This window comes from Ailuropoda melanoleuca, chromosome 2 (assembly GCF_002007445.2).
Source record: "Ailuropoda melanoleuca isolate Jingjing chromosome 2, ASM200744v2, whole genome shotgun sequence".
Lineage (NCBI taxonomy): Eukaryota > Metazoa > Chordata > Mammalia > Carnivora > Ursidae > Ailuropoda > Ailuropoda melanoleuca.
In genome coordinates, this window is record NC_048219.1 from 168,082,757 (window position 1) to 168,107,217 (window position 24,461).

Genomic DNA, 24,461 nt, shown 5'->3' on the forward strand with positions numbered 1-24,461 from the left:
TCCCTTTATTTCTTGTCCTGTTTCAAAGGTTTTCTATCTCTGGAGCAAATAGCAGAAGATAGAAAGTTATCAAAAACCATGTTATTTATCATGTGGGTGTTTTTAGGTCCTGTTATCCCCAGTAACTATTGATTCAGTAGAGTAGGGTGGTTCTGAAAATAGGCATCATCTCTTTCTCTTGTTTTATTGGAACCAGAAGGAGGGTAAAGTTTCCCTCTATTTTCAAAATTATCAGCAATCCAATGGATTAAGCTGAACCCCCCACAAGCAGTAAGGCCTCTCGTATAGCCACTGACATCAAGTGAGAGACACCTCCCTGCCTTGATGGTGTGATACTACATAAACCCTCACGAAACCCACTTCCTTTCCAGCAAATAGAAAACACTTGAGAACATGAATTCACCGTCAGCTTTGAATGCTGAAGAGGATTGCATCTGTTTCTGGCAAACATGAAGTCAGACCTCTGGTATTTCCTTCTCTTCTGCTTTCAAGTTGAAGCCCTAACAGGTAAGTGGCCCATCGATGAATTCTTATTACGTTATTATTCAAGTGAACGTTAAGAAAAACCAAAGGTAGAAAAATCAGGTACCCAGTAGAAGGGCTTTTTGTTTGTTTGTTTTTCTGTGTTTCATGTTGTTTTTGTTTTTATTTTTGTTTTTGAAAGTAGGAACAATTGCAGAAGACCCCCAAGCGCTTGGCTCAGGGTGTTTGTCCCCGTGTCACAGTGATGGTGTGAAGTTTGTACTGCTTCCTTTGATACTGTGCTTTTTTAAGATGATGAAGAAATCTTTCATCAGACCATTAAAATTTTAAATTAACCTGCTTGGAGTTACCTGTTAGTGGAGAAAGTTGAAGAGTGGCTTACTGTTCTCAGAGAATGATGAAAGGCAAAATGACTTGTGTCAGCTGAATGAAAGTAAAATAGTCCTGGCATCTGGACCGGGAATTCTTTTTGAAGGAGAAAATAAAATGGAAGGCTTTGCAAAAAAGGATTTTGATTTTAATCTTATCTGGATGATCTGTAGCCAGAAATGTCCAGGCTGCCACCAAGGTTTTTTTGACACGAAGTGTCAGGGTCCGTCTACAAGGCCAGGGAGTAGTGGGTGCTGTAAAAAGGCTCCCGAGCCCCTGGAGACATGAAAGAAAAGCAAACCACCATTCTGCAGTCCTCGGTTCTCTCTCTTATATGGTATTTATCAGACTATTTAAACGATTTAAATAATGTGACCTACAGCTAAACTAAAAAACATTTTTCTGCTGCTTCTTACTTGGTACATTTTTGTATTACTTTTATCTTTCACTCCGAGCCATGTTCTTGAGGCTGGCAAAAGCAAAGTGAAATTGTATTAAATTGGAAAGTTCTATTAACACTAAAATTGAAAGCAGAAATCTAGTAGGTATAATCTTATCTAGACATAAATAAATTTTGCAGTGGTACAAAGAAATAGAGTTTACATTTCTCTCCAAAGAATTAAAAAGCAAAAGCAGATTGGTCAAATGTTTCATTTGGTGGTAGTTCGAGGTGATTCAAATGCTCTTAAGTAAAGAGGAATGAAGAATGAACAATTAGAACTTACAAGTTCCAAAGTCAGCCTGGAGGGGCTACTTGCTTGTTTATGCCTTGTCTACAACCCAGTGAAATCTTTTAGCAGCATGAATGACAAACGAATAGCTTTGGAATTGATATTCATTGATTCACGCGTTTACTTAGCCACTCATTCACACAGCACCAGGCACGTGCCACGCAGGAGGCACAGAGCTAGCTGCTGTGTGTACAACGATGAACAAAACCACATCAGTCCCCTCTCTCTGGAAGCTGACTGAATGGTTGGGAGAGAGACATTAATCAAATAAGCCCATGAATTAACGATAATTACAGGCAGATCTCAGAGAATGTAACCAGCTCTCTAGCCTGGGTGCGTATGGGGGCGGGGATAGGGAGTGGTATTCATCAAAGTCTTTCCTGCGGCAATGACACTTAAATTAAGATTTGAAGTATAAGCAGGAATAAATGGGGAGGATGGTGTGAGGGGGGAATAAGATTCCACATCAGGAGAAGAGGAAGTGCAAAGGACCTGTGGCAGGAGGAATTGAATTAAGGTCAGGGGAATGGAAGAAGGTGTATGTGCGTGAGCGCGGAAGGAGAAGGGTTTGGAATGGTACAAGATGATGCTGGCAAGAAAAGCAGAGGCCAGAGACCATTCAGACTATATGGGCCATGTAAAGGATTTTGAATTTTCTTCCAAGAACATTGGTACAAGTCATTGAAGGGTTTGTACTGCTAAAACATATCCCAATACACTAAGCCCATTTGGGCACTTACGGTCGTTGATAGTCGGCTTAGTATCAGCTTGAGATTTTAATTAACAATTGTGTTTTTTCTGTGGAAGGATAGATCCAACCTAGCTAGAATTATTTCAAGTTACTAGACTAAGCTGATAAAGACACCGTGCTTCTAGAATGATACTCATCTTAGGCTCTTAGTGGAATAAAACCAATGTTCACTCTCACCACACAGAAAACTATGCCATGTGACAAGCCATTTTTTGGTTTGAGGCATGAGTGACTAAATGGAGACCGTAAATTGCTAACTGTTTCTACGTTCAAAATACCATTGTGACGCATTTATCTAGCACCTATCCATTCTTCAGAGCCTACACCAAGAATTTGCAGGTCTTTTCCTTTGGCATATTTTTAACTCTCCCAACAAAGTCGGCTTTCTCATCCCACAAAAAGGTTAAGTATTCTTACCGTCAGTGGATGTTTAAAGAATCTCAGACCAGGAAAGGCTAAGTGATTTGTTACATAGTAATTCATGGCAGAACCAAGATTAGAACACAAATGTATCTGACTCCAGTATTCACATTCTTTCCACATTGCGTTGAAGTAGCAAGAGATATAACCTAATCTTAAAAGGGGGGAAATTCTCATTAGTGTTGCATTTGGTTGGTGAGTTAATAGGTTGGAAATCTTGGCGATTTCTTAACTATTGTTCTCAGTGTAAAATTTAACAAAGGCATCTTCTTTTAATGATCCTGGAACAAAGGAAGCTCCTCTTTGTAAAAGGATCTGGAAAAAATGTGAACCTCTACCTGTGTTTAGAAGACCCTCTTTCTACACCTTCTGGGCAATGAGAAGCATGTGGGTGACCTTGTGAATTCTGATTTTAGAAAGACCACTATGAAAGCAGTGTGGAGGCTGCGCATGAGTGGGACTGACAGAAGTCAGATGGTGCTTAATAAATGTGCCTGTCTCATGATGTGTTCTGGGAGGAGGCTGGGAGGATAACCATCAGGTTTGTTTTGAGCCTTGCTTTTGTTTCCCAGCCATCCAATCCATGATTCCGGAATTCCATCATCTCAGGAAAGCCCTTTCTTGTCTGCAGATCAGCTCTTCCCCAGAGCTCAGAGAGAAGTCTGCTGATCTGAGTGGACCTTCAGCTCCTCCCACAACTCCCTTCAAGCATTCATGTTGGATTTTTAAAAATCCAAATTGTTAACATTCCCGCCCCTTCCCTGCCATAGATGAATTCAGGCCATTCCCATTCAGTGTGATAAGTCTGTACTTGATTTTATGCCTTCCTGGTTATTCTTATTTCTATTTATTTTCCTTTCCTATCGTTACCTCCTTTTTTTATTTTTGTTGGATTCTTTTAACTCCCTCTTCAGCTCTGTAATTTGGAAGGTTGACCACAGCTCTTAACTGAGTAAGTCATTATGTTTGGAGCATCTTGAATGTCTATTTATTTATTATTGGCTTAAAATAAATAATGACAATGGCCTTGCCTGATGTGCTGACCCCACACTCCCCACTGACCTGAGAAGTTGTGAATGTTCTTCCTGTCCTACTCTTCATGCTGCACTGTTAGTGCACCCCCACCCCAATCTTGGGCTTTGTTGAAATAATAACTGCAGATCATTGCTAGTTTCCTCTTACAGTATTTCTCTTCTGTTTTAAGAATCCCTTCTTTACGCTTCCTTTGCCATTTTTCAGTGACAGCATCACTCTTGCCTTCTGCTCTTGTCTCGTGATCTCTGTTCTGATACAGTGATCGGAAGACTTCCATTATTTTCTTCAGATACCCTGGACTCTATGAATTCCAGCACAGCTAAAGAAGTCTTTCTTTTCCTCTGATGGGTGACTACTATCTTTTCTGGGAATAGGATTCCTGGACTGAAGTCTTTTCTCTTAATGGTTTGTGGATCCCCCTCCACTGTCTGCTGGCTTCTAGGATGGCAGGTGAATAGTTCCATGCTAGTCTGATTCTTGTTCATTTGTAAGTAACCTAAAGTAGGTAACCTAAAAAAAATTCTCTAGAATCTTCTAAGCTATTTATTTCAATATCGGAATTCAGGAATTCCACCAGGATACACCTAGCTCTGTGAGGATTTTCATGAGCATGCTTGGGACTGGGTGAGACTTTTAAATCTGTAGACTTGAGGGGTTTTTTGTTTGTTTTGATTTTGTTTTTCAAATTTCAGGGATATTATTCTCCCCGTAGTTGTTTGATCATATCGTTTTCTTTGTCTTTTTCTCCTCTTTCTAGGAATACCTATTATTCTCATATAAGATCTTGAGTGCCTTGTTTTTTCATCATTAGTGAACACAATGGCTTTCATAACTTCCCATTTTTAATAACAACTCCCTCAGGTGAAATGGAATATTATAGTTTTTAAATTGCTAGCAGCATATTCCTATTTCTTGGTAGAAACAGAATGTAGGTATGTAGAGAGGACCTAATTCTCATCTTAGTTTTGCTCACTGTAAGGTACATAGACTTGTTTGACTTTAAAAAAATGGCCTCTGTATTCACAGTTGGAAACTGCAAAACCCACAACTTATGCTACCTTTCTGTCTTAAGGATATTAATTTTATATGTAAGAGGATTTATTAAACTTTGTAAATCAAAAAATAAAAATCATCTCTTGCCTTCAATACTCAAAGAAAGGGTCACATTTACTCCATAAAAGGCATCTCTGTGCTACTGCTGTTCTAATACATTGAGTCTATCAAATGGCACTTTTCGGTCGTCCTAAGTAAAATAAGACCTTTGGCACGTGAAACCTTCTTATGAAAATTCAAAACTATATTTTGGAAAGTGGAACTTACGTACGTAGAAAATAGATAACACAAATGAAAACAGTTAGTCAAAACGTGATTTTTTTTTCATTGGTTTAGCATGTAAGTTTGATCAAAACAGACCAAGATTTGCAAATGTAAAGAGAGTCAAATGTTGGGGATATGGGCCTCCTCTGGGTCACATATAAATTATTCATGCCTATTTCTACTTTGCTTGAGGAAAAGCTAAGAAAAATCAAGTTGTAAGGAGGATGACAGACTCAAGAATTTTGGTTCTGTCAACTACTAGATCTGATAGAATCTTTTGTTTGTCTGAGCCATGTGGACATAGGCATGGTGCCTTCCATAAGCAATTGAAGATCATTTAAATGTAACTGCTTTAAATTTGAGAAATCAAACTTTTTGCAGCCAACATTTCTATTTTCTTAGGACTCAATGCCAAAAAAAAAAAAAAATCCATTCATGGAAAACAATAAACAAAATGTCTCTTGCACTCTAACTAAAGTGTTTATTTTGTATGATTTAGGTCTAAAGCAAAAATCTCATAGTAGTTCCTGTTTGTACTTACTTAATGATGATGACCGTTTGTGTGTGTGAATCTATATTTTTACATGTCTACAGGCAGATAAGTTTCAGAATAATCATTGAGAATTTAGACCTGGTCAGAGCAAGGAACTAGACTTTGCTGCAGATTCAAATACACAGGGCAGCTCAACACATGTTGGTTGACGAATGACGATGTCTAGAGAAATGAGTGTGTTCAGCGCAAAGTAATTTCATATCTCAGAAATTATTTTATGTATTTTTGGTGTATGATAACTTTTAAAATCACAGAATACATATGTTGCATCAATGTAAATAATACTTTAAGTGCTTGGGACATTAATATACCTAACACATCCAGAAGGAAAAGAAATACCTGAACATAACTCCCCAGGCAAATTTAATGTTAAAAGCTGCTTCTTTTTTCTTTTTCTTTTTTTTTCTTTCTTTCTTTCTTTCTTCTTTTTTAACCAAGTGTTCTTGGCATCCGTGCTTTAGGTTCTTTAAAGTTAGGGGTTGGACTAGATTATTAGATTAAAAGACTCCTTAAGAATGTGGATTCTGGTCTCAGATTGTCTATGTTCATATTATGGTTCCACCACATATTGGCTCAATAATCTTGGGGCAGTTATTCAAGCCTCAGTTTCCTCAAAATAGAAAATCTGATACAAAAATCTGATACAAAATCTGATACAAAAACATTTGATGTTATTAACATCAAATCATAAGTTTCATGTAATGCATTTAACACAGTATTCAATGCATGAGAGGTTCTCAAGGGTTACAGGTCGTTGCTATTATTTGGAAGCTTTTGAAAGCTTAAATATTGATTTAACTCCCATACCTATTAGAGAGAATTCAGAGAATTGGCTGGACATTATTCACTTTGAATCTTTGTCTTTCGACTGGGAAATAAGTGCTCTCTAATATTCAATTAACAGAGGCTCTTGCCCTGCTTTTCTCATTCTTCTCCTTGGTCCATTGTGGGACATTTGCCAACCATGCTCAACCCCCATGTTTTTCTATGCATTCTTTTATCTCATTGAGCTTCTAATATGTTCCAGGTCCTGGGATGATTTAGGTGACCATACTATAGTACTTGTCCTTGTGAAGCTCATGTTTAAATGAGGAAGACAGACAAAATAATTATGATCTAAACTGATACACATTATAAATATATTGGTGTAAACTAAGTGTTGTTGAGAGTATAGAGATAGGAGTCTTTGAGGTCTCAGGGACCAACTAAAAATGGTTCTTAAAGAATGAATGGGGAAAAAATGAATGGGGGTCTCTAGGAAGATAAAAAAGCACAGGGATCTTCTAATTTATGGGACTAGTTTAAGGATGTGAGAAGAATGGCCAAAAAGTTTAGTATGGCTTGAACATATACGGTCCCCAGATGGTGAAAGAAGTTTGTGTTATGCTAAGACAATTGATTTTTTACCTCATAAACCACAATCTAATGGAGACTTTAAGCTGGGGAGTGAAATGCTTTTTAGAAACAAAATTTTGGGAATAGCATGGAGGATGGACTTGAAAGGGAAAGAATGCTCTTGAGAAGGTCAGTCAAAGCTTCCACAGATGAGGGAAGACACAAAAAGGTCCTGAACTGGCAATAAGAATAGAGAAAAGCAACTGAATTCAAGAGATATCTTTGAGCTAGAGTCAACCGGATTGGTGCCTAATTGGATCAGGAGTTAGGGAGAAGGGTCAGACCAGTGACTCCCTTAAATGACGAGGTTTGAGTTTGGGAGTGAATATTGAGTTTAGGTCGGAAATGCTACTCTTGCTCATCAGAAGAAACCAGATAGAGCTGTTAAAGGAAATTGGAAATAAGGCATGGGAGCCAAGAGAAGGGGTGGCTGAGATAAAGGTGTGGGTTACTGGAGTAGAGATGAGAGCTGGAGCCTTAAACGTGACAAGTTCACCCAGCCAGTGCCTTGTCTCTGTGCCCAAAGGGCTTTACACAGCTGCTGAGGGATGGGAAATAATATGGATATTCTTGGGTGCCAATAAAATTCTTTCTCCTTCCCTTTCTGTGGAAGAGACTTGGGTTCATTTAATCTCCTGTGATTTCCCTGGTAGGACAGTTTCAAATCAACGACAATGAATTAACTAACAAAGTAACTTGTTTGCAAATTAACTACTTCATGAATATTGCTACAAAGTTTTATAACCTGTTTGGCATTCTTCCATTTTCACAAAGAAAGTTTTCACTAGAAGAAAATCGATCTTCCATTTTTTCTTAGTATATAATAAGATGCATATTTTAGAGCAAAAAGGATTGTTTTATTCCCCCTTCCAAAGTTCCTTGGAGAGTAAAAACAGTTCACACATTTAGTGTGTGTGTGTGTGTTTGTATGCTCTTTTGGCTTTTTGATTTTCTCCTTCACATTTTTTGTCTTTCTTTTCTACAAATGTTAAGAATTTAGATCAGATTGGGCACCTTGGTGGTTCAGCTGGTGAAGCGGCTGCCTTTGGCTCAGGTCATGATACCAGAGTCCCAGGATCAAGTCCGCAATCCAGCTCCCTGCTGAGCGGGGAGTCTGCTTCTCCCTCTGGCCCTTACCTCTCTTGTGCTTTCTCTCTCTCTCAAGTAAATAAATAAATAAAATCTTAAAAAAAAAAAAAAAAACTTAGATCAGATTGGGTTTATTTTACCTACCCTCCCTACTGACTTTAATCACTTCTTTAGAATATGGATGCCTTTGAATAGTAAGTATAGAAATGATGCATGTATAAAAATCTAAGTTTTAGCCAGTAGACTTATAAGAAATGACAATGCTTTTATGAAAGGTGAAAAAAAGTGGTAAATGCAGATTTTTTTTAAAAGCCAAAATTTCTTAGTAAAAGATCAAATGTAACAAAACCTAAATAAACATTGCAATTTTTAGAACTTCACCTTTTATGGCACATTCATGTGCTGTGCTAAGCTAAAGGTTATTGTTTGATTACAGAAAATATGTTTAATAAGCAGTATTAATAATTGCGAACTCAGGAGATCTTATCTTTCTATCACTCTGAGACCTTTGTGGAGGTTTGTGGTTAGAAGTCTGAGTTAAGGAGAATGAAGTCGAACTGCTGATTAGTCTCACACCCTCGGCAATTTGTGTGGGTTTTCTAACATGTTTTTGCCAAAAGATTTTTAATCTTTATAAACAACTGTTTATAAAGTGTCCTGGCAGGATGGATTCTAGCAAGCCCACCTTACACTGAAGAAATGGAATAGTTTAGATATTAAAGGGACCAATTTACAAATAAACTCTTCGGAGGCAGAGTACAATTCTCAGGTGGATGATCTTTCCTTCCAAGTTTTTGTTTTGTTTTGTTTTTTAACAGCCCCCATACTGCCCTTACCCTGGGGATACGAATATTCTTTATGTCCCTTAAACAATTCGAAAACCTAAAGAAATCACCTAATATAAAGACTCTGAATCTACTCTTGAAAACATTAGTCTACTGACGTCAAGAGTAATGTTATAAAAATCATAGTTAGTGGCAGTTAACAGGTTTGAAACTCTACTGGGAAGGTGGTACCCTTAGGCATGGTAGTCAATGTGATTAAGAAGACATAGTACTTATAATCTAGGAGTACCAACAAGAAGTACATGGATATGATAGCAAAACAAAAACTAGTACTTATTATTCAGATTTTAAGACCCATCACCAAGATTCAAAAGAACATATTTTTATTGTGCTTTTAATAATGTATTAAATGCTACAAGATACAGCATGGTATTTTATCACAAGTCACTAACATGCTGTGGTTATGAAACATCTGGATATATTGGAAAAATCATTGGTTCAGGGGCCCCTGTTGTGGCCATACATTGGGGACATTTAAGAAGTGTGCACTCTGGAGGATCTAAATAATCAACCAGGCTTAAACTTGTCTTCTCCTCTCTAGACAAAAAATAGTCAAGAGAATCATCAATCATCTAAACAAGTCTTTATGAACCTAGTGTATATTTACAGATAAGGAACCTGTTTCTTTGAAGCTCAGACAGAATTTTTATTAGAATCTGACATTCCATTTCAGGGGATTGATTGATTGATTATACATTTTGCTTGATTATACATTTGCATGTACTTGTTTCCAGAAGAAAGACAACATGGCATAGCTAATCATGGGTTCATGTCCCAGCTATGAGCTGTGTAATCCTGGGCAAGATACTCACTTTTCTGCTCCCAGTCTAGCTTGGTAAGTGTAAATATGAAATGAAAGGCTTAACTGGATCATTTCTAAGAGCCTTTTGGTTTTTACATCGTATATTCTATTCATCTCCCCAGATTTATAACATCACTGAGATCTACATATTTGTTTGTTCATCTATCCATCCTTCCAATAAACGCTTATTGTGACTTACTACCTACTAGGTGCTATTGTAGATACTTTGGATGGATTGATGAATAAGATCAACAAGGTGCCTGATTTGAAGCTGATGTTATAATGGGGTAGCCAGACAATAAACAAGTAAATAAAAAACCAGATAATTTCAGACAATGATAAAAACTTTCTCTGTAATATGATAGAAAATGACATAGGGGTGTACTTTGGATTGAATGGTCAATGGTCACTGAAGAAGTAAGAAGCAGTCATGTGAAGATCTGAGAGAACACCCTGGGTGAAAAACCAACAAATTCAAAGTCCAGGGGCCTAGTTGCTTGTGTTTGAGGGAGAGAAAGAGGAGCAGGATAGCTGCAGCATAGTGAATGACTGGTATAAAATGGCGTTAGAGAGGTAGGTAGGTCATGTGGGTCATGGAAACCAGGCTAAGGAGTTGAATTTTATTCTAAGTGAGACGCATGTTTTATAAGCAGGGCAATGACACTATCTGTGAATGTTATGAGATCGTTCTGGCTTCCCTGAGGAGAACAAATGGTAAATGGGCAGGAGTGAGAGTAGAAAATTAGGAGACTCTTGCAGTCCTACAGAGAGATGATGCTGGTTTGGCGCTTTGAAGTTTAGGTGCAGGAGTAGTAGATAGACTCTATCAGACACAAAACAGAGGTACAGAAAATTAGCCCTTCTTCCTGTAGACAGATTTTACTAGGATCCTGTAAGAGTCAGTCTGTAGTGGTCATGAGGTATCTGGCTTCGTGTGGCCGCCTGCTTCTATTACACGTCCCTTGGTTGTTGCTAGTTCAACCTTAGATTGAACCCAGAATCGTCTGCACCCAAGAATTTGTATGACCTCAGACAAATAATCTAACCTGTCTGGGTCTTCAGTAGTCTAAACAAAAGAATTACACTTGCTGTATAATTTCTAAGTTTACCAGGTCTGATTATTTATGATGCTGGGTGGAAGTTGAATCATGTTATAAGGAGATGGTGTTTGTGGAGAAGATGGTGTTTGTGGTGTATGAAGGAGAAGGTGTTTATGGGGCTCTGAAACGTGGACAGTGTCTATGAGTACTTATGGGTACTGGAGATGGAGATGGGATGTTAGGGAGGGTAAGGAACATATCAAAGACTGTGTGAAGGAGTATTTTGGAGGATGATTTTTTTAAAAAATTTTATTTATTTGACAGAGAGAGCATGCATGCACGTGAACATGGGTGCACAAGCAGGGAGAGTGGCAGAGGGAGAGGGAGAAGCAGGCTCCCTGCCAAGCAGGGAACCCAAAGCGGGGCTTGATCCCAGGACCCTGCCGAAGGTAGACTCTTAACTGACTGAGCCACCAGGCTCCCCATGGTGGATGATTTTATATTAAGAGGTGGTATGTGAAAAAAAAAATTAAGCTGAGAGAAAGGAGGAAAGCACAAGAAGAAAGAGATTGGTGAGGGGAATACTCACAATTTTTAACTTCCAGTATGGCAGAAGAACTGACCAAACAGATCTGATACTCAACCAAAACAAACACTGGCTATCAAAATTGGTGCTAGGATACCAGCACTCCTGGCTGAATGTTAGATTTGGAGAGGAGAACATCCAGGGAGGGTGGAGAAAAGATTCTAGCTGTTTCTGTAGTTATAAGAAACTAATATATTCAGGTTATCCTTATATTGTTGGCCAATCCACTAAATGTTTTAGCCATGGTTATAAGGATGATCTCCTTTTGATACTATTTTTTCACATGTCATCAAAGGCTAAGGAGCGTTAGTAATTAGGCATTTTAGCATATCTGTTCTACAGGTGCCAAGGTAATTATGAAGTAATTGATTCAATATCATACCTGACTCCTTTAATTGAAAACATTCAAATTGCAGACTTGAGTTGTAAAATGGTTTTCCAGATGAAAAGCTGAAGCATTGGGTATGTAGAGACATAAGTCAAGTGTCTTATCACTACATTTCATAAAAAAAGCTCACCTGGGAAGCTTTTTTTTTTTTTAAATTTTAAACAGATTTTGTTATTCATTTGAGACAGAGAGATACAGAGAGAGAGCACAACCAAGGGGAGGGGCAGAGGGAGAGGGAGAAGCAGATTCCCTGCTGAGCTGGGAGCCCAACGTGGGGCTCTATCCCAGGACCTGGGATCTGATCTGAGCCGAAGGCAGGTGCTTAACCACCTGAGCCACCCAGGCACCCCTTACCAGGGAATTTTTTAGATTAAATATGAAAAAATGAACAAGTCACAATGTCCAGCAGAAATGACACTTTGGAATCCCCAATAACTCCTTTAATGTCAATGGGTCACTTTCTTGGAACTATCACTTAAGAAAAACTTAGGTGGTCTTCTTAGCCCTACCTAAATACTTTTACAGGCAATGTGAATGTCTCATTCATTTTCATTTCTCTTGACTTCTTGGAATACCCCAGTAAGATGCTGGGACAGAGAGATATTTTGATCCTAGATCCCTAGAGAGTAAGTGTTGGAAAGAATTTTATGTTTTGATCTTACTTCTTTGTTTCACAGATGAAGAGGCTGAAGTCCAGAAGGGTATCAGGGTCACAGACTGACTAATGGCAAGACCAGAATTTTCCTCTCGTTTCCTTGGGAATCACTGCGTTGTACTTTCACTACTCTGCCTGCTGACTATTACATTTCATCTTGTGTTGGGTCATAGTGTGGACACGGGGCGGAGAAGGGAAGCTGCTGACAAAACATCTTCAGAAACATAAGGCAGTGCATCTCTGTTTCTGCGTTTACATGGTGGCCACCGTCACTTTTGCTCCAAGATCTCTTTGTGGTTTACTTGCTGTCATTCTAAAGTCCTTGGGAAATGTGCTCTGAGCATTTCTAAAGAAACTGAGAACGAACCTACTGATTTTATCATTGGCAACAGACTATAGAGGCATAAACATCAGAACAATAGTCATGCAACATAATTTACTTTCAGATAAATAAGTCCCCAAGCAAAAACACCTGTCTTTTGAATCTGATGTGGACTACACCTATGGTCACGCTATCAGTTTTTCTTTTTGCCTTTTGCCTACATTGTTTGCTCTATTTTTAAAATGAAACAAGCATAATTTTCCTTCTGTGTTTTTAATTTTGTATTCCAGAACAAAACATCTACACAGAAAAACGAACACAGATGTACAATTTAATGAGTCATTATAAAGCATACTAATTTACTCCCATAATCACCACAGCTCAAGAAATAAAATATTGTCACCCAGAAGATTTTCCATCCCTGCGTTTTCCTTCCTGATTCCAACACTTCCTTCCCTTTATCCCAGATCATTAGACTGCATTTTGTGATGTCCCTCTAGGTTATAGATTGTTTCTATTCTTTTAGTCATTATGCAAGAAATAACATGCATGCTTCACTTACTGAAGTTTCTTGTTACATATGCCTTTACTATTTTTCACTTAACTTTTTATTGTTAATGTTGAGACATCACCTGTTGGCCTAATAGTTCCTTCTTTGAAGGGAATCAGTCTCTTTTCTATGGAGGCTTTTAGGACTTTCATTATGATATGTCTAGATGTGCATATTTTAAAAATTTGCTTGTGATTTGTTGGGATTCTTAAATCTGGATGAGGACTGCATTTCAAATAATTTTTCCAACCTAATTGTCTAGTTCACCAATTCTCTCTTTATCTCTAATATGCTTTGAACCTATCCATTGAATTTTTAATCATGGTTACTATGGTTTTTTGCCAGTTCTAGTTGATTCTTTTTCAAATTACTTGCTTTTTTTTTTTTTTTTAGTTTCCTGTGCTTTGCAGATGTTATTACAAGTTTGTCTTTTATTGCCTTAAATGCAGTAAGCTCAATTGTTTATTTTGGGGATCTGATAATTCAAATGTATGATTTTGGGGGGGTTATTTCTGTAGACTGTTTTTCTATTGTTCTGTTTCCCTGCATGTCATTGTTTTTAAATATTATTTGCAGATAAGATTTGAGGCCTAGGATGTAAATCTTTTCTTTCTGGAATAGTTGCATTTTTGCTCTCAAAAGCTCAAGGGCAATAATAATCCAAAATTACTTAAAACAAAATTCAAGGATTTAGGTTTTCTGGACCATTGCAGTGATTTGAAGGTGAGCTATAAGCTGCATGAGGGCTGGTTTTCTTTTGGTTTAACTGGAGTCCAGGAAGGGAACCCTTTGAGATCTCAACTTATTGAGGAGAGGCTCTTCTAGATTTCTTGCTTTGCAGACTCTGGGAGTTGAGACATAGAAGCAAAAGCTTGAACCTGGCAAAACAGTAAAAGCTCTCAGAGTAAAAGCAACTTCTGAGCTCTGCTCATCTCTCTGGGTGTTCTGGTTCTTCAGATTTAACCTACGAATTTCTCCTCTTTGTGAAACCTCATTAAGCCTTTTAACAATATTTTTAGACCTTTTGTTCAGCATTTTTGGTTGTTTGGGTGTGGGAATTTGTTTGAACCTGGACTGCCATAACTGAAAAACTAGAACACTTGTACAGATTTTCCCAATCAAATCCCCAAGTAGAAAATCTATTTCCCTTGTAATATGAGAGCCATAAATTAAAGCCTACAGATATTAAGGAAAATAACTGTGCTAAATCTTAAATAAAATCAAGGCAACTAGTGCAAGCAGAGTTGTGGCAAATGAATCCACCTGCCTAATGCTCGTCCTCTCACAAATGGGGCTTCTTTCAGAAAGCGGTATGGCAATACATAGTGTTATAACCATGTTTGAACTTTTTGGCCACGTGTCATAAAAGCAAAATGCTAAAAATAACCATAATATTCAACATTAGTGGAATGCTTTAACAAATCATATATTAATACTATGTCCTAATATATAGTCATTAAAACGAATACTATGTAAAAAATGGAAATTTTATACCATTAAATGGCAATAGCAGAACACAAAGTAATATGTTTGCTATACAAAGCTTATATCTAGAATGTAAAGAGCAAATATGCACAAATAGCATTTCTTTTTTTTTTTTTTAAAGATTTTATTTATTTATTCGACAGAGATAGAGACAGCCAGTGAGAAGGGAGCACAAGCAGGGGGAGTGGGAGAGGAAGAAGCAGGCTCACAGCAGAGGAGCCTGATGTGGGGCTCGATCCCATAACACCGGGATCATGCCCTGAGCCGAAGGCAGACGCTTAACCGGTGTGCCACCCAGGCGCCCCCAAATAGCATTTCTATTTCACTGTAGGGCAGGCAAGTTTTTTTTCCTTAAACATTCATTATATTTGTTATATACTCTTTTCAAGAATAAAGACAGAGATTTCAAAACATAAGCAAAAAACTGTCATGCTAATAATTTTCCCAAACAATTTCAGTGAGAAACTTTTATATTAAAGAAAAAGAACAAAGGAAAGCAGAGAGCAGTTTGAACTTATAACCCAGTAACTCAGAATATGCAGCTAGGTTAAAACCTTTTCCATTTTTTTCCCCATGTGTTCCCTATGTAACTTTCAAAAACACCTTTGGCTTCCAATAAGCTTAAAATGTATTAAAAAAAGAAAAGAAGAAGAAGAAGAAAAAGTAGACAAAAATCTGGGGCCTTACTGTCATCAGACCTTGATTCAATTCTCAATGGATCAGGTTGAGAGAAGACATATTTCTATCATTTGAAAACGATTCATGTGTTGTTTTACTCTCTGGCAGGAGGGTATAATGTAATCATTCATTTTTAGTCTGAGCTATTTTTCACTTTTTAATGTTTTCCTAAACTACGTTATTTCCCAAATCTTATCCCAAATCTTTCTTTGTTTAAGTGCTAATCTTCCTTCGATTTCAATTTTAACATCAAAAGGGCATTATTTGATTCTATAAACAAAAATAGAACCCAACGCCACCACTTTTATTTGAACAGTACTCCATTGCTAGCACTCATTAGGATGGTTTACTATGTATTTATTTGTTTACCATCCGTCTCTAATATGAAAGGGCAGGTACCATATCTGTCTTATTATATTATGTAAATACATTATTTAATATATTACATATTATATATAACAAGCACATTTCTGTTGAGGTTTTTTTTCAAGGGCACAGTTTTATTTTTTGTCATGTTCTTTTGGTTGTGAAATTCTTTCATTTTGGTGTAGTACAGGTGACTGCATGAAAAGAAGAGATTACTTTTGTATTCAAATATAATTATTAGAGTAACATCTTCATAAAATGTCGCTTCTGCTTTGTTTCCTTCCTTTTTATGCAGGAGAAATCAATGATTCTGCCAAGTCTGAGATGTTCACGTTTCACGATGGAGGTGTACAAATTTTATGCAAATTCAGTGATACTGTCTGGCAATTTAAAATGAAGTTGTGGAAAGGGACGGAAGTACTCTGTGATCTCACTAAGACAAAGGAAAGTGGAAACACAGAGTCCATCAAGAATCCAAAATCCTGTCAGTCTCAGTTATCCAATGACGGTGTCTCCTTTTTTCTGAATAACTTGGACAGTTCTCATGCCAGCTACTACGCCTGTGAACTGTCAATTTTTGATCCTCCTCCTTTTCAAAAAAAGAATATTAGCAGAGAATATTTGAATGTTTATGGTAAGACATTGTTTTCATCTTTCAGACTTAGAGTACATTTGCATTTTAACAACTTTTCTCACTAACAAAAACAAGTTAAATAAGTATCTTTTGTAGAGTTAATTTTGATGAAATTGATGGCCATCATTTATTACGAAGATATGCAAGGGATAATTTATTAATAATAAAAATTCGTATTAATCAGTAATATGCAATTTGATCACATAGACTGCTATATTAGAAATAGATCACGTTGTCTTTAAAATGCATATGCTATTAGAAATCAGGAAAAAAATTAAGACAAATTACCCAAATCCATGGCCTGATGACCATTGCCTCTATTCACGTAAAGTTTAAGGTTTTGGTTTGTGGAATGAAATGAGATGATTGAAAATAAGAGTTTTATACCACTACTATTCCTATTTACTTTTCTGCAAAAATGTAGACCAAAAAAAATCCTATGAACCTCTTTTGTAAACACGTGTGTGCATAGAGTCTTTTAGGTTTAAGCTTTTAAATTCTTGCTGTAGTACTGAGATGATGTTATTTACAATTTATTGGATCCCATGATTGTAATGGAGCCAAGCTTCATTTGATTAAATCACTTTTTTAAATTTGGTAAAAGAACCTGTGATTCGGCACCAAAAGAGGAAATTTGATTCTCTCAGTTTTCCCTTAACATGTCTCTTTTCCAACCCAGAATCACAGACTTGTTGCCAGCTGAAGTTCTGGTTACCCATAGGATGTGCAGCTTTTGTTGTTGTCTATATTTTTGGATGCGTATTTCTTTGTTGGCTTACAAAAAAGGTGAGCGATGTCTATTTCTTCTTGCGTTTGCCTTACTGCAGAATATCGGTAGTTATTTTCTCATCAAAGCACATATTGCTCTAGCCAGAGTAATTTGATTAACAGACAGACAATTTCTTTTCCACAAGATATGCCTACTAATTAAACTACTAACTTGGCAGAACAGCTTATTTATTTTACAGCTGCTTCCGTCTAAAAAAGGATTTGATGGCTTACAGAGAGAGCTGTTACTGTTATTATTCAAAAAAGATAAGGGAATCGGGGCCAAGAAAACACAAAAAGGCAGGATGAAGACTGAAACATATAAACAGATGCTTCTGATTTCTAAAAATTATTACATGCGGGCTGCACATTTGATTTTAAGTTTCCAGAGCCAGGGCAAAGATGAAACAATCAGTTTTATGTTTCCCTCAACTTGCCCATTAAACAATCAGTGAGAAAGCCTCAAAAGGTGCCACTAGTAGCGGAGAAGGAGATGGCCAGCTTATTCCCAAGTTATTAGGATTCTGTTTTTAAAGAACACCACAGAAAAGCTAGGGAGATAACGCAGCAATGACAAAACTATCTCTCTGTCCTGGGGGCTATTCTTCTCAGCCTTTCACAATACAGGTTCTCAATGAAAGAACTTAACCATTTGCATATTACGTAAGTACGCTAATATCCAAGTATACCCATAGTGTGATGGTTGGCCAGGCGGTGGGTTTATCTGTGCCAGAAAGGAATTTGAAAGAAAGAGAAAGAAGGAAGATAGTGAGATAGGGCCCATGATCTAAATCTACAGAGGAAAGAACAATAAAAACAAAAATGAGGAAGGAAATTCGGTAGAAGGCTCTTTATTTAAAGCCCTTTTCATATTGTTCTCCTACTTAGCCACAAGTCGGGAGACTGAGCTGTATCCTAACAAATGTGTCANATCCCCACTCAACAAAAAAAAAAAAACAAAAAAAAAAAAAAAAAAAAAAAAAAAACCACAGGGACGGAGATAAGGAAGAGCAGATGACAAACCATGTTTCTGACTTTTCTTCCAGAAGTATCGATCCAGTGTGCATGACCCTAACAGTGAATACATGTTCATGGCAGCAGTGAACACAGCCAAAAAACCCGGAGTCACAGGTACCGCTCCATCTGGGGTTTTGGGCAGAGCAGAGTGTTCTTCACATTAAGTCTGGGATTTTAATTTTTTATTTTAGAGGAAGGGCAAATGTCTCTAAGGCCCAATTTTAGATTTTTTCCATGAAATTCTGAATTTTCACTTTAAGTTTATACTTTCTGCAGTACATTGAAAACAAACATTAAGTCTGTAAACCCCTATTAAAAATAAACAAGCAAAAGATTCATAAGCCACTATTGTATTGAGGCAGTTTTCCACCTGATATTTCAAAAACTGGGATGATTCTAAGTCTTCCTTGGTAAAAAATTCTTTAAGTCACCTGATGAACATTTATTGGGTATCAATGAAGTGCAGATTACTGAGTGAGGCGTGGGAGATACACAAACATGTGGACAAGGGTTTTGGACAGAGATTTGGAAGAGAAAACTGGACTGGTGCTCCCCAGGGGTGGAGGAATTGTCAGGGAAGCTGGTGTTGTTCTGATGAAAAGAAGGTGCAAGGACAGAGAGTCTGGCTGACTGCACAAGGCCAGTTAGGTGTGCCTTTGACTTTTTCCATTCAGAGTGAACATTGTCAATTCGAGGGTTGTTAAGCTGAGGAACATCTAGAAAGTTTGAAGCCTCCCTTGTGGAAAATTTGTAAGTCTCATGCCTTTGAGGTTGGGATGAGATGAAGGACGTAATGAGACAGAAGCCCTTGAATTTTTGCCACCATTCATTGGTGAAAGACTTGTATAAATGGGATGCCAACAACATCTGTAATCATGGAATTAAAGCATGGGAAGGGAGTTAATGCCCTTTCAGGCTAACTCCTCATTTTTTGGGTGAGAGAAATTGATGCCCAGGGTGTTCAGTGAGTCGTTTGGCTCCCTAGAGATTTCCTACTATAGCTTTGTCACTAGCAAAGAGCTTGTGTTTCATTGCTTTGCTATTGAAAACAACAGCAACAACTTTTCTTTTCATCTCTGTGCTTATAATAATGTGTCTGTTTTAGTTCGGATCTCTGAAAGCAGACCCTGAGGCAGAGACTTGGGTATAAGTAGTTTATTTGGAAGATGACCCCAGGAAAAAGGGGTGATGGAGCAGGGAGAGTGAGGCAGGCAAGGAGGAAAAGCAAATGAAGGTTGTGTTACTGAGATCCCAGCTGGAAGCCACGGAACCTCTGAGAAGTGTTCAGATGTCTCCCAGAATTGTTCTTCTGAAGGATGGCAAGTGGGGTTATCTATCCACTGGCTCCCATCCCCGCTAGGATGCCTTGGGGTTGCTTGCAGGGCTCATGAGCTTTCCCTCATGCATCCTGGAGCAAGGCTCTATGCTTAGAACAGTGCCTCACAAGTCTTCAGAGAAAGCCCTGAGACAGAAAGCAGAGAAATGCGTGGTGGGGCTATTGTGCTAGAAGGGACAGCATGTGCAGAAGTGTCTATCCCACTGTGGCTGGAATCAGAGGTGGGCAGTTTCACACCCCACCTACCAAGTGTAATGACTAAACATGGCCAGAGTGGAAGCTTCTAAGGGTACGTAGGGTCTCTCCTCTGTATTCTGAAACCACTATGCAGACACAGTTCAAGCAGAGCATGCCTCAGCACCTCTGTCAAATATTTATTGTATGATAATTATATGCATAATACAGTGCTGAGTAATCCGCGTTGGGTAGTGGGAGGGGAGGCTCAAGACAGTCCTCGTCTTCAGTCTGTAATTCATTAGGAAAGCTGATGTGCTTGCAGAGAGGGTAGACCGTGTCAAAAGTACTCAAGTCCAGTGACCGTGTCAAAAGTACTCAAGTCCAGTGTAGAGTTCAGGTAATGTCTGTTACGTGAGTCAAGAGCGGGCTGGGAAAAACTTCATGGAAAATGTGGAACAGGTGCTGAGTCTTGAAGCATAAAGAAGAGTTGGGGTGGCGTGTGCGTGTGTACAAGAGGCAGATGAAAGGGACAAACTTGCTGAAGGGAACTGGAATAGAGTGCTTTTAAAAATGTTATGCTACATGTTGTTACAGGTGTGACTCATAATTTGGAACTCTGTGGCACCCAGGCATGAACTGGGCTGGCCAGCACCCCCTGACGTGAAGTGCAAGATTCCCTCGTTCCCTGGACCACAGAGAGTCAGCCTTGATTTGAGTACATACATCTTCTGCTGGGGTTTTGTTCAATGTGGACCAGTGACTCTATCACTCAAAAGGGACTTTAACACGCTGTTTCAGTACTGTTGGGTTATCGCAATACCCTCTTGCAACTAGTTTTATAGAAAGCCCAGCTCAACAAATAGACCTCGTTGGGATGAATCCTTATCTTCATATCTGCTTCTAGCAATGCACCAGCCGGTAAAACCGACACACCTACAGATATTTTTAAGAGATGCCAAGGGTACTGAATCTGCAAAGAAAATGGGCAGCCAAGGGCCAGCATCTGTCCACGTTTCATCAACAGACTACCTCTTCTTCCTACAGGAATGAGCATTGCTTTTTAATGAGATACTGGAGGGAGATGCTTCAAAATTGTAACTATTTTATTTCTGAGGTGTCGACATATAATGTACTATTATAGTACATTAGTACACAGTATACCTTCCAAACTTCTGAACCCCAGTCCTCCACTCTAAGAGTTTAGATGCCTTCATCTTCCTTCAATTTTCCTTTTTAAAATACTTTTACATGACCACTCGACAGCCCTTCTGAGTAGGGAGCTAGTTCTATGTTTCCCCCCTTTACTTCTCAGTAAGACACATATAATATATATTAAGTTACAGCCTAATGAATATTATTTGCCTATATTCTCCCTATAAGAATATTTTTGCTCCAGAAAGACATCTTATTTTCCCAAATTCAGTTAAAATGATTTACTTTGTTGACTTGTTTCTACCCCATTAGTGGTAAAAACAAACAAACAAACAAACAAACAAACAAACAAACCCAAACACAAAAACCAACAAAATATTGCCCAGAATCAGGAGGGACTTTATTGTATGATTCTATTTTCTACCATTATCTATATTTTCATGGTGCTATTAATTACAAGCCAGGCTGTTTCTGTAGATCATATTAAAATTGCAAACCTAAAAACCCCCCAAACCATCTTTCCCTGTCAAGCATTGCCCTGGAGAAAGAGCCAGTGATCCATTCAGCAGAAAGCTGTAGTTCCTGTAGAGGTCACTTCCAAACTACAGCCACGCTGACCTCTAGGTTTGACAGGATGAAATGGTCCCATCAGCCTGGAGCAGCCATCCAGACCTGGGGCGGGTGGGGGGGGAATTTCCAAGGGTTGAGAAACTCCCCTGAGCCAAGGACAACCAGCTGCTGTCGCCCCCAGAGGCAGAAGTCACCCTGGGGACCCCGGTGAGTCTGCCTGCATTTGTATTTCCAGGGTCTGGGAAGAAACACAAATGTGTCAGGGACCGTCAGCATGATTCCCTCTCCTAGGAACCATTCAGCCTGGAAACTGGCCCTGGCCCTTCAAGATAGGCTTCCTTTGAATACTATTTGATTGGAAAGATTCCTGAATACACATCATATGTGATTAGTCTTAGCTGCATTATTTTCTCCACTTCCTGTTCGCATGCCCCATGCTTCTGAAGCAGCCAAGGTCTGTGCAACAACATTTGTAACTTTAGGTAAAATGGGGTTGTTTCGTTGTTTTAAAGTTGGTAGGGGCCTGCTTATACCAGATGTGTCATCATGCATACTTATGTTGTAAGCATGCGTGATGCTGGACGCGTACAGTACAGTACTGCCTTTGTAATTTGAATCAAGTACAGTGTTCTGTTTCTAGCTGACTCGGACAGCCCGGTCGGCTCTGCAGAGTGTTCCCTGGGTGGTTTGCGGCGTGCTGGGTGGGGGGTGGGGGGAGCCGTGGAGCCTTCCAGTGGGGTCCGCCTGGCCTGGTTGTCCACACTGTGCTCTCAAGCATCCTCATCCTCAGCACTGGACGTTTCAAAGTGAATTATTAAGAGATACAATTTCTGTGAAATAAAGACTTGTTTTAAGAGGAGCTACTCATGAAATTGATTTTAGCAGTAGTAGAAAACTAAGGAATAAACGTTTGATATTCAGCCACTGAAAATACGTCACAGTGTGTTCTTGGGGGAAGGAAATGGTTCCCTCAGTGATAGACTTGACCGTCTTGAAGGTATTACACGGCTCAGAATGGTCACTCTTCGTTTTTTCTTTTTCCCTTTTAAATATTGAAACAACCACAGGCTTATACAAAAGTTGGAAGTACAGCAGGACTCTTCTTTTCCTCAGGGAGTTTCTGGCCTAATGCCCTATTCGCCTCTGAACAGTGTGTATTTCCTGTAGACAAGAACACGCTTTTCTCCACAGCCACGCTACGACCACCACCACCAGAAAATTAACCCTGATACAGTGCTGCCTTCTCGTGCTCAGGCCGTGTTCAGTTCGTCTGGTGTCCTCCTGATGTCTCTTACAGCGAAAGTTACGCTCAGAATCTGCCTTTGTATTTAGTTGTCATTCTCTGTGGCATCCTTCAGTCTGGGAGGATCCTCAGTCTAGACTTGCACGGCCGTCACTTTTGAGTATTACAAACAGTCGTTTTGTAAAATGCCCCTTGATTTGGGTCAGTCTGAGGTTTCTTGATCATTAAAATCAGGTTATCGATCTTTGGCAAAACTCGCTCAAGAGCGACGCTGTGTTTTTTTCCCTGCATCCTCTCAGGGACCCCACAATCTTGATCTGTTCCATTACTGATGACGTTCATTTCGATCGCTCGACTAAGGTGGTGTCTGTCAAGCTTCTCCACCTAAAATACCCTTTTCCTCTTTATAGTTCATAAGTAGTTTATGAGAAGGTACTCTGACATCTTCTATATCTTCTGTTCCTTGTCAAATTTTCAACGTATTTATTTGTTCACTTTTATCTGTATGGTTTCCTGTTTTATTCAGTGGGTAAACATTTGTTACTGTCATTGTCTTCTTTTGATGTTCACCTTGTCCCATCCCTGGCCAGCAGGAGCCCTATCCACACTGCGTCTGGCATCCTTCTGCCATATCCCCCACATCCTCGCAGCACTTCCTTGCTTTCTGGCAGAAAAAGATACTCCCGGCTCAGCTAGCGTTTTCCCATCCCAGTGCTGGCTTCAGCCATTTTCTCCAAAGAGCCCTGGTTTCTTTGAGTAGCCAATGGTTTTTAGAAGCCAAGAATCTAGGCATTCCCTCTGGCAACCATCAGTTTGTTCTCTGCATTTTATCATATGCATATTTGTGTGTATATTTGTGTGTATACCTATATATGTGTGTGTGTGTATATATATATATACATATATATGGAAGTTTTGTACATACACACACATACACATTTATATCTATATTTATTTCTGTACCTATCTATAGTTGTTGAAATACACAGGATCATACCTATGCCTTTAATTCCAGTATAACACTCCAGGGTTCATTCCAGATTTATTCCTTTCTATTCTTGACCCTCTTAGGACAGTGAGAACCCTGACTCTTACCATCTTTAGTATGTTTACTTATTTGCTCAGCCTCACAGTAAGAATCTCCCATCTTGGTTGTAGCCCTTCCTTGACATGGTAGCTTCCTCCCTCTGCTTGGGCTCTGACTCCTCATTCCAGGTTCCCCAAGCCTAGAATCAGTCAGTTTGAGTTCTGATTCCTGGCACTAGGCTCTCCCACTTCATGGATGCCTTTCTCACCCTGTTTGGGCTCTAACACTCCAGGGTGGGTTATTCCTCCAACTTCAGCTTGGGACCATGGTGGCTCCCTTGCACTGGGGGTGGCTCACCTTATGGCCTATGTTTTATATTGGCTGGCAGACGTTACCCACCATGTTAAGTTCCAACTGCCTACAGTGATTACTGTTTTGATGCACTTTATGGGCATCTGCTCCTTCCCTGTCTCACATCCTTACATCCCCATTGGTATTTCCTTCACTTCTCACATAAACTGCTTACTCTGGAATCCTTGTCTCAGCCTCTGGGGGAACTCCAACTCAGACACTTTCTTGTGCCCCCAAGCCCAGGGTAAAAATCTAAGGCAGTGAGACAGTCTGTCACCAAATCTAGAAATAACCCCTAATACCAATCCTTGTGAATTTTTACTTTC

The 24,461-nt window shown here is 38.9% G+C and overlaps 1 protein-coding gene across 2 annotated transcripts; it reads left to right on the top strand.

Annotated features, from left to right (window-relative positions):
• The first annotated feature begins 371 nt into the window (after positions 1–371).
• ICOS (inducible T cell costimulator) lies at positions 372–22,445 on the top strand. 2 transcript variants are annotated; one of them, XM_034655033.1, is made up of 6 exons: positions 383–507; positions 9,723–9,823; positions 16,156–16,494; positions 17,174–17,280; positions 18,309–18,393; positions 20,387–22,445. In XM_034655033.1, the coding sequence occupies exons 3-6, from the start codon at positions 16,185–16,187 to the stop codon at positions 20,425–20,427; spliced, it is 543 nt and encodes a 180-aa protein (XP_034510924.1). In that variant the 5' UTR covers positions 383–507; positions 9,723–9,823; positions 16,156–16,184; the 3' UTR covers positions 20,428–22,445. The 2 variants fall into 2 exon arrangements, with proteins under 2 accessions (XP_002919993.1, XP_034510924.1); XM_002919947.4 differs by lacking the exon at positions 9,723–9,823 and having other exon boundaries at positions 372–507.
• Positions 22,446–24,461: the final 2,016 nt, after the last annotated feature.

What these genes read in the sequence shown, in the direction of transcription:
- ICOS (XM_002919947.4), top strand. Translation starts at nt 450, where the DNA reads ATGAAGTCAGACCTCTGGTATTTCCTTCTCTTCTGCTTTCAAGTTGAA. An exon ending in TCAAGTTGAAGCCCTAACAG is followed by an intron (nt 508 to 16,155) that starts GTAAGTGGCCCA and finishes CTTTTTATGCAG; the next exon opens with GAGAAATCAATGATTCTGCC. An exon ending in CAAAAAACCCGGAGTCACAG is followed by an intron (nt 18,394 to 20,386) that starts GTACCGCTCCAT and finishes ATGTTGTTACAG; the next exon opens with GTGTGACTCATAATTTGGAA.